The sequence below is a fragment of the Felis catus genome, chromosome B1 (genome assembly GCF_018350175.1).
Source record: "Felis catus isolate Fca126 chromosome B1, F.catus_Fca126_mat1.0, whole genome shotgun sequence".
Classification (NCBI taxonomy): domain Eukaryota; kingdom Metazoa; phylum Chordata; class Mammalia; order Carnivora; family Felidae; genus Felis; species Felis catus.
The window spans coordinates 72999187-73009942 of NC_058371.1; the positions used below are offsets into that span (position 1 = coordinate 72999187).

The window sequence follows — 10756 nt, forward strand, 5'->3', positions numbered from 1 at the left end:
TTGGATTGGGCTCTTGCCATCTTCCCATCCTTGATTCGATGGACTTTTGCTATACTCGGCCTTGCTGCACAAGTTCTACTTCTGGGCACTCGAGTGGCTCAGTCAGTTAAACATCTGACTCAATTTCAGCTCAGGTCATGGTCTCAGGGTTTGTGAGTTCGAGTCATGCATCGGGCTCTAAGCTGACAGCAGGGAGCCTGCTTGGTATTCAGTCTCCCTTTTTCTCAGCTCCTCCTCAGCTTGCTCTTTCTATCTCTTTCAAAATAAAAACAAATGTTAAAAATTTATTTTTAAATTCTACTTTCAAATATTTCCCATGTGAAGTTTCTGCATGTGACTTTATTAGAAAATGGGTTCTATACAAAAAAGTGGGGGGAGGGTCATCCAAGATCTTGATAATCAGTGGATTTAGTCATCCACGATTTATGAATTTATGAAAATCGTGCTTTCTGACAGGCTGGTGATTCTGGAATCAAAGGTGAATAAGAGCTCATGATTAGTAAAAGAGAAAGGTATATAAAACAGAAATTGCAGTTAAAGTGAGGCTTAAAAAATGAACAGTAAATTGTCAGATAGCGTTGGGAGAAAAATGCTATTAATAATGGCAGCATCATATAAAAGGGCCTGACCTTCTCTGGAATGGTGGAAAATTCACTGTGACGAGAATGTAGATGTGTAGTGAAGGGGGCAGGAGAAGGTGCTGGGACCAAGTAGCAAACCATTTTCACCCCAAATCAAGGAATTTGGATTTTAACATTTAGATTACACAAAGCTGACATTAAGCAGGGAGGTAACTTGGTCAGAATTTCCTATTTTGGGACACTCTATGTGATGGCAGAGTAACAGATAGAGTACAGGTAGGGGTGAGACAGAACCTATGGCAGGGAAACCAGGTAAAAGTTGAAATTGGATTTGATGAGGAATCAAAAGAAGGACAGCATTTCTGTGATAAAAAATTAATAACCTCTGCTTAGATGCAAAGGTTAAGAGGCTGAGCTATGGGACAATAAGTTTCTGTGAAAATCAGTGGCAATGATGCTACGTTAGGGAAGGAGAGTCTAGGTGCATAGGGTTGCCCAGGGCAGTGAAATGATGGGAGAACAGAGGATAAAGGCAGTATTGAGTTGATATACTCATTTCTTGGGAAGAAGTAGAAAGAACACAAAACCCACTTCTACTTTAGTTCCGGTGTTATCATGGAAAAAAACAAAGATCCAATTGATGTCGGTAGGCATAATTTCCAGGGACAATAGGCAACTGCTGCTTCCTACCCCACTCTTCCTCCCAAAAACCAATTGATGAATATCAGACCCTCATTGTCCTCTTGGGATCTCTGATCCCAAAGTCTAGCTAAGGGGCAGCGTAGTGGTTTTCCCATGGTGCAGAGTGAGATTTTGAATCTTCATGTGTTCAGTGCCAGTTTGCTAGCTGCTCAAAGTTGTGATTGCTTCTCTTTTCTTCCAGGTTCAAAGCCTAACTCATTGATCATGTGGATTACAAAGTAAGAATAATTTATTTGCAACAATGACTGGTTTAACTAATAAGTCTTCTTGAAAGTTTTTTTTTGTGACGGATCTTATATAAACAAATAGTATTAAAGTGGGCTTTTGAACATAACTTTTTAGTTTGCCTAATAGTTTTTCTACAACAAGGATAAAAAATTCCTCTTCCTAATTTGAAACTTTCCGCAACTGAAATTGAAATTATGAACAGTGTTCACAATTACTGTTTTAGTTACTCCTCGGTGAGAAATACAAAGGAAGAATACAAAAATAACTCGTGTGCTATTTTTAATATCATTTAGCCTAAATACTTTTTCCCAAAAAGTCACACTCACGACCTTTTGATAGTTTTAGAGGGATATAATGTGTGAAAGCATATTCCAATGACATAATATACAAAAATGTTATTACATATAGAAGAATAAAAATCTATGTTTGGAGGGTTATTGCCGTGGGAAGAAGGGTCTGATCTTCATAGACATCTTCTTCATGGAATACCAGGACCCCTTCCAGTTCATCCATACAACTCCATCATCTGTGCCATGTTTCGCCATGTCCCAGCTGTAATGTCCACCCCAGTAGTATCTGCCATTTGGATTGGCTGCGTGGCATCTATTATACCACCATCCGCCACCATCCTCTTTAGAACACTGCTTTTTGGGATCTGCAGTTATCCTGAAAGAAAATGTTTGGGGTTATTAGAACTGCAGGGCCGTCAAGTAAATTCTTTGCAAAGTGCCCTCAGAAGAGTGCTGCGTACAGGGATCCTTCAAGTTATACGCTGGTTCTGTAAGTAAAGTCACACTAGTACTCAAAATGTCTTCCCTGCCCTACAACAAGAAAGGGAGAGAACTGGGCCTATGTGACAAGTCCATCTGTATTTGTTTCTTTAAACTGACATGAGAGCTTTCAGCCACCTCAGTGTTAGAGAACCCTGGAAAACAAAATGGAGGTTTCAATATACACTTGAGAATATATAGATACAGAAATTTATCTAAACGCTCACTATGTAAAGGGAATGTGCTCTCGTTCCAGTTCCATATTTTATAGTTGTAAAGCTTTCAGTCAATTACTTAATCTCTCTGCACTTCATCTGTAAAGTGAGAATAATAATAGCAACCTGATAGTGGAAATGTCTTAGAGTGATATATAAAGAGCTTCGTACGGTGGCTAACACACGGTAAGGGCCCAAGAAATGATAGCTATTAATAACATGAGCTATCATTAATGATTCTAATAACAACATCCATAGTGGCTTTTAAAGCAGGAGGGAAAAACACAATACATACCAGCCATCATTGTCCCTGTCGTACGTGCTGAAGTACATGCTGTTGTGAATGGTCATGGTCTGGTTCTCTCCCACCAGTTGAGAAGCTCCTTCTATGAGGGCATTGCCAGCTGTTCCCTTATATTTGTTCACTGAGAGCTGGTATTTGTTGGCCTCATTCTGTACGGTGAATCCTCCATAGAGTGCCTTCACCTTATCTCCTTTCCAGTCCTCCATTTCAATCAAAAGTTCTGTGGGACCCATGTTGGTAAGCTGGCTAATTTTATCATTTCCAAGCCAATACTCACCTAAAGGAGAAATACAGTAAAGCCTCAATAGAAATAAAACGTTTGGAAATGAAAAACTGCCTTTCGGGGTGCCTGGGTGACTCAGTTGGTTAAGCGTCTGACTCTTGAATTAGGCTCAGGTCGTGAGATTGAGCCCCGGGTCAGGCAGGCTCTGGGCTCACAGTGGGGAGCCTGCTTGGAATTCTCTCTGCCTCTCTCTCTGCCCCTCCCTGACATGTGTGTGTGCGAGTGTGTGTGTATGGGTGCTTGTGCAGTCACACACACTCTCTCTCTTTGAAAATAAATATTAAAAAAAAATAAAATAAAAACTGTTTTTCTTCCCTTATCTTTAACTTTCACGTTCTTTTTGTAAACTCTTCTTAACCTCCTAAAACTCCTAAAAACGCCCAAAGACTCCCAAACTCCCAAAACTCCTAAAGACTCCCAAAGCCATGTTTTTTTTTGTAATGAAAAAAAAATTTTTTACCCAAGGATGCTTTTATTTTGTACTCCCAGTTTTACCTGGTACACCACAGTACTTTTTCCCATCTGCATTAGTTGCAATATTTCCAAATCCTTGTTTATATGGATCCCATTTCCTGCCAAAGTCAACACTACCATCTTGACGATTCTGAATTACTGTCCATCCTTTGGTTGAAAGAAACAAAAATAGCATCTATTAACCGACAACAATCTCACTTTGAGGAGAATGTCTAAATTCCTCATCTGTTTAACTTATTTTATGCCCAGCTATGTTTAGTGCTTCAAAATGTGTACAATAAGGAAATAAATATGAATGGAAAACTTAAAGTCTTTGGAGACTGCAAGTGCTTTATCTCACTCCAAATTGTGAATCATAGATATTTTATAACCTTTAAAATATCAGGATGAATTCCAAATCAAATGGATCATTGTTAGTTATGTCAAGCTAGGTTTTATGTCTTGGCATTCTATGGCATCAAAATCATTACAGCATGATAGGTCAACCATCATCAAATACTTACCTCCATTCTCTGTGGTCATGTCACAGTATACTCTGTATGGTGTGATAGAACTGTGAGGCTGAATGAGATACATTTCAGATGTTTCACCTCCGTTCCTGATGATTTCCTCACATTCTGCAAACATAAGATAACATACTATATTCAGGGAACTACAACATAATTTCTTGGTCTTTAGTCATCAATTGTGTAAGATAACTGATTACATAAGTTACTGAGGAATGCTTTATTTCAGACATTTGAGAAGAAGTTGTAGAAATTGAATCATCCTTGAAACATCAGTTTTGAGTTCTAGGGAATGAGAAAAGCCCTTCTCCACCTTCTTTGTCCTAGGATATTCAGAACCTTCCAGAACACATTGGTAAGGAGAAACACCCACATCCACCTACATTCTTCCATCTATCCAAGCAAGCACGTGCATTAGTCAAGTGGAGCTACCACCATCATTGCACTACAACCTGCTCATCAAAAATTGGCGAATACATTAGGCCATGTCTGAACACAGCATGGTAGGGATATCCTCATGATGTGCTCTAACGTCATTAGGATTTGTTGGGGAAAAGCCACTAAGCTTTTTAAAGTTACCTCATATTTTTAGAGTGTTTGTTCTTCTGGAACTTTCTAGAAATATGCTTATTAATTAGTTACCTTTGCCAGACACCACAGGAATATTGCAACTGACTGTGCATGGGGTGCGGCAGTAATCCATCTGAGCTGAGACATCCGATTCTAATTTTTGTATTTTGCTTCTCAAGTTTTCCAGGATTGAACGGAGCACACGAAGGTTGATTGGGATATTGCTGTTCACAGTCTCATCTATATACAGTCGGTGCTTTTCCAGCTCTGAGGAGTACTCATTTATTGCATTTTCATTTTCTGGAAAAATGAAATTATGTAGGAGTGATGAGCATTTTCTTCTGATAAAAAAGCTAGGTGTATTCATCCATACAGTTGTAATTTCAATTTTCTGAGAATAAACTAATAGCTGCAGAGAAATCATGATATGCAGTTGTACTTAGGGGAAATTATTTGGCCCATGACATACAAATTAACATAAAGTCTAGTTGCTGTATTTGTAATTTACCTTAGGTATAAGCTAAAGATTCTGCCTAATAATGAATCCAATAGGTTCTTTATTTCTCTGGTGAGGAAAAAAGGAGAAAGCAGTATTTAGACCTTCCATCTCAGAAGTTCAACATCCTATGGATTGGATACCCTTGATTTACTTATCCCTCTCACAAAAGTACACTAGAGCCTTGAAATTTACAAGAGGAATGTCATGATACCTTTGAAAAATGCCCAAATTTAGATAAGCTACTCATTGAAATGCCTACGCCAGTCTTACTCACTAGCTTATTCCTACTACCCAGCCAAGAGCACTCAAGATTCAGATCTCAAGCACTCAAGAGCATTCAGATCTCAAGATTCAAAGAGCTGGTAGCATTACCTGCAACACAGTTGAGTATGCCATAGATTACCCTTTTGTATTCAAAACCTGAAGTATTAAATCTATAAGTGCTAAATTTTGCTCTGAATATTGCCTTCTGATTCACAGGTTTCTTCTAGAATAAAAATAAGGACTCACAGAGATTTTTTTTTTTCTACACAAAATGATTCTAGCTGAGAATAAGTGCTGAATCATGCTTATATGACAAGTGGGAGGTAAAGGGGCCTAAGTGAGAACCGGAGGGTATTCAGGCTCATACTGAAAGCAGTAGACTGCTACTTAAGCTCATCTAGAAAGGTTCATCTTCTCAGAATCATGCATTCCCATGCAGTCAAACAAGTTCCAATTCTAGAGCAGAATCAAACATAAAACACAGGATACCTACCTTTTATTTGTTTCTGCCTGTTTTTCCACATGTCTTTTAGCAGTGTTATATACTGAAAGGTGCTAGAAGAGGACTGGGACACAGACTCCACATTATTGTTTAACTCCTCTATACTTTTTCTGATTGGTCTTTCCTGTTTTACCAAAGTATCTTGCAACTGACATCCTGTAGGACACAACACTCCCTGCAAACAAAGAAAATGGCAGGCATTAGAGGATTCGGATTACAGGTATTTGTGAAAATACCACACAGTGAAAACGCAATAATATCACGAGCCAGTATAAAAACTTGCAATTTCATTTTATGTTATGTAAGTCCAGAAATTCTAGAGTTATCATCATAGTCCCCTGAAGATTAAAATTAGTACTTACCACAGAAAAAATAAGTAGGGCTGTGAAAATATTACCACTTGAACAAATGAGGTGGGCAAAACACAAAGCTAAAAACAACATCCATGTACCTCATTCACAATCTCAGGCTCAAACTAAAGAAGACTAGAAAGGAGCCCTTATCCCAAGGCCCAGTAAGTTTTGTAGTTATTTCCAAAATAAAGAAACAAAATAATGATAATAATGGGAGTCAAGGCAACATTAGGAAACCATAATGAACATAGGCTTTCTCTGCATGGGAGACCCATTCCGACAGAAACACTGATGCACTCACCAGGTCTGGGTCAGCATGAAGACAGCCCCCAGCATCAGGGGCTTTTCTTTCTACTTTCTTTTGGCTGGCCACTGTTTTGGCTGGTCGAGCCCGATAGCCACCTCCACTAACGGGTGGTGGGACAGGTCTCAGGCTGGGAGCCTCTTCCCTCTTCTTGTCGAGGGGCCGATGACCACGGGCATCCACAACACCCTTGGGGAACCAGGCGGAAATAAATGTAAAGTGTTATCAAAGATTTGAGATGTAACGATTCCAATACTCTCATTTCATAAATTAGGTTATCACATAATTAATGGTTTCTTTAAGGCCCATCAACTGGTTAGTCGTTGGTCTCTTCAGTAACAATAGAAAAACTGCGTGAAAAGTATTATACCTGAGGGAGTTTTTAAAAAGAGGTCTTAAAATAAAGCTGCATCAGATTATGAAGAGCGATGACATCAGATTCCTGAAACCTATACACTGGAATACATAAAATAGTAAGAAATCTACACTGTCAGGAGGAATTTTCTCAAGCTATTTGGATTACTAAATTCCTGTAATTATTGTTAATTATTTTCCCACTTTCAATTTTTATGAATTAGACGATCAATTTACCTAAATCTTATATAACAATATTTAAGAGGTAATACAGATTTTTTAAAAAAGTGAAATTTATTTTGGATTTATTTGTAATCAGACAATCTTTGAGGCTAACGTGTTTGAAGAGGACTAAAGTCTTCTGGAGCCAGACTGCTGGGGTTCAAATCTTGACCCTACCACTCACTAGCTATCCAATCTTGGGCAAGTTATTTTTTTTGTGCTCTAGTTTCCTTATCTGTAACATAGGGATAATAAGAGTATCTGCTGTCTAAGATGATTGTAAAGATTAAATGACATTGTATCTCACACCCTCCAAAGAGTTCCTGACACATAGTAAGTACGCATTATTTCTACTGCAAACACACAGCAGATACTATAGTTTAAATGGCTTTTCCTATACTAATTCCAATCCTAACCTTATCTTATATCAACAAAATTATTTCTTATACCATTCTCATGAAATTCCTACATGATTTCTTTATCAAACACCATAATTTTCTCATATTTAAAATAATTCTCAAGGCATGAGACTAAAATTATTTGCTAACTTAAAGAATATTACCTTAAAACATAATGAGGTGGAAAATATGCAATGCAATATAAAAGTGTTTGCTTGGATTAACTAAATTGTCATGTGGTCTTTGTCAGCAATTATACTTTGGGGGGCTTAATTACAAATTAACAAATGACTATATTTGATGAAAAGACTAAGCTCTCCAGCTATTCAGTGAGCCTAGAAGTCATGCAATGACTCTATTTTGAATTTTGCTGTCATTTATTCATTAAGTTACAATAGCATTTAACATTTAGTGAGAGTGTGCTAGGCTTTAAACCCAGGCAAGTTGGCTCCGAATTCCCCTGCATAATCATCATAGGTATCTGAGTATGTGTAATTGCAATACAAATAATAACATGTGAGGATTTGGGGAAAATATACGTATTTCATGAGGTCCCAGAGCTGGTCTGTTCTACCAGGAATATTATGAAATGTGATTCACCTGTTTATTACAAATCAAATTACAACAGAAGAAAAATATTTTCTTTCTATTTCAGGGTGCCATGGGAGAGAGAGCATTGACCATCTAGCTTTACTAGAGAAAAGGAATTAAAAATATTTAAAGAAATTATCTGGATATCGGGGTTCATGAAGATCACTCAGTGAAATAACTGAAACTAGAAAATCCACTTTGGAGCTTAAACTAGTAAACAATCTCTGTAAGGATTAGCTGATGAGTAGAAATGTAAAAGTGCTTAGCTAGGTATTACAAAAGTTTACTCTTATACATTCTTTCCATGCTTCTTAGCTAATGCAATGAACCAGACAAGTATCTCTTTATCTGTATACTTTGAATTAAAACAACTGAGGTTCCCCTCAAATTCAACAAATGTTGCAAACAAATCCCTTCCTTGAAGTTTACTCTTATTTTTAGTGTGACATACTATGTTGTGCGCAAGAAATTTGATCATAATTCATTTGAGAATACAATTAAAATTCTTTAAATAGTTATCTCCCTAAATGCATTTCTGTATATCTGTTATCTTCAAACCAAGAGAAAGAAAACAGCAGAGATAGTAGTTAAAGAAAAACTGTTCTACGAATGAATAAATTATACTGAGCTACGTGTTTCATAACTATTAGTAATAACAATAAATACTACTTATGACTTAGATTTGCACACTTGAAAAAACAATCACTTCATTTTTCTATCACTGTATTTGGTCTATTCTGCGTTTAGATTCATTTATAATTTTCATTCAGAAGTTGCCAGTAATTTCAGGAGCTATATATTACTTTCCTTCACCAAAGAGTAAGCTACCACAGCTTTTTTCTTTTAAAATACTGCTTTTTCATTTTTTTATAGTCTTCAAAATTCTTAGATTTGTCCTCATAATTGTAATAATGTGTTGCTAGAACTAAATGAAAATCACAGTACTCAGGATAACAAGGAGAAAAACAATCTTACCACATCTCTGTCTTCTTCTCCCTGGGAAAATATAGATAAACAAGAAAACAAGAAATCATTATTTTGTTTTTATGTAAGAAATACTATGTAACATTCTTTAAATAAAATGGGTCCCACCTCAATTTCATAACTAAAATCAATGTTCATTTCATTAAGATAAATATTCACATACGATTATGTTGTTATATTTTATATTAATAACATTAGTAATAATATAATAATTTTTAAATAGTCACCTCATCATAGTAATCAATAATAGCTCGTGACTTAATAATAAAAGCACACAGTAGTAGCAGTATTAGATTCTTCATGGTTTTAAACTTTTAGAAGCTCCAAGAAATTGTCCCTTACTTATGGACTTAACTGGGAGATCTTCAATCCTATATATAGCTGAAGCCTTTGTTAGGTAGGACTTTAGAAATGGTTACCCTCCTTAGTTAATATTTAATTTGTTGGTTCACCTGTTGGCTGAACCATTTTATCACTTAAGCAACATCTTCCCAGCAAGACTTATTTACTTGTCATAAAACTATTCTCTGTCGGCTGAATTTAGAAACACCAGGGTATTTCAATTCATTTAATTGGACAATAAGAGGGAAAATTAGGGCATTCCTGAAAGAGATGTGTATCACCTTTCCTGTAAATTAATGTGCATGCTGCAGAGGCTCACAAAGAATGTGTGAAGAAATAAGTATTTTTAATCCAACCAAAAAATTTGGACCTACCCGCAAGGAATCCACTAAAACTGTGACTTCTCTAAAAGTATACAAATGTTTATGCTTTGAAGCAATCACGTAATTGAGTTTTAAAAGAGGCCAATAAATTAAGAATAATAGTATATCACCATGTGTTTATCCTTTCTTTGAGACATTAATCAGATTAGGAATATTAGAACTCATGCCTTATGCTCTAAACAAATATCAAAAAGAAAATACCATCTTCTCTTTTTGCTCTCCCCTCTTTCCACATTTTTTCCTTTATTAATATAAATTAAAATGTTCACAAAATTCAAAACACTGTTAAAATAATTAACAAAGATTCCTAAACCAAAGCATTATTATTGTGATTGGATACATAATTAACACTTTATTTTTTATATTACATTATATATATTTTATAGTATATTATATTGTTTATAAAAACAATGTTATTTTACCATTAGTGAAGGCTTCATACATCTATTTCAAATAGCGGCCCAAATAATAAATGTGGTCCATTTGCTTTCATTATTTTCTGTAAGCCACCAAATCCATGTCTCTTATCTTTCTATTTATTTGTTGCAATCAGGATTAGCAATTCTTACAAGAATCAGTGGGGAACTCAAAGTCAAGAACACAAATCCCAGCAAATGTGTTGCTTTTTGGCATTTTCTGTGTGTGTGTGTGTGGGGGGGAGGGGGTATGGAAAGTGAGACATTCTCAAGATATTTGAAAAATAATTTTATTTGAAAGATAGCAGGTTATCCAGGTTTGGATCAGGAGAGTATATTTTTGGCGAAGTATAGTTGACATAAAATATATTAGTTTCAGGTGTACGACATAGTGATTCTACAATTCCGTACCTTAGGAAATACCACGGTAATCACCTGTCACCATAGGCATAATTACAATATTACTGACTCTATTCCCTACGCTGTACTTTTCATCCTCATGACTTATTTA

General features: G+C 36.2%; 1 protein-coding gene across 1 annotated transcript; it reads right to left on the reverse strand.

The window, feature by feature from the left end:
* Positions 1-1773: 1773 nt before the first annotated feature.
* Positions 1774-9478, reverse strand: FGB (fibrinogen beta chain). Its single transcript, XM_019828820.2, has 9 exons — positions 9332-9478; positions 9096-9116; positions 6553-6744; positions 5890-6073; positions 4706-4933; positions 4061-4174; positions 3579-3704; positions 2792-3077; positions 1774-2177 (listed from the first exon to the last, which is right to left on the reverse strand). Exons 1-9 carry the CDS (start codon positions 9404-9406, stop codon positions 1946-1948), a joined length of 1458 nt encoding a protein of 485 aa, XP_019684379.1. The 5' UTR covers positions 9407-9478; the 3' UTR covers positions 1774-1945.
* Between the last annotated feature and the right edge of the window lie 1278 nt (positions 9479-10756).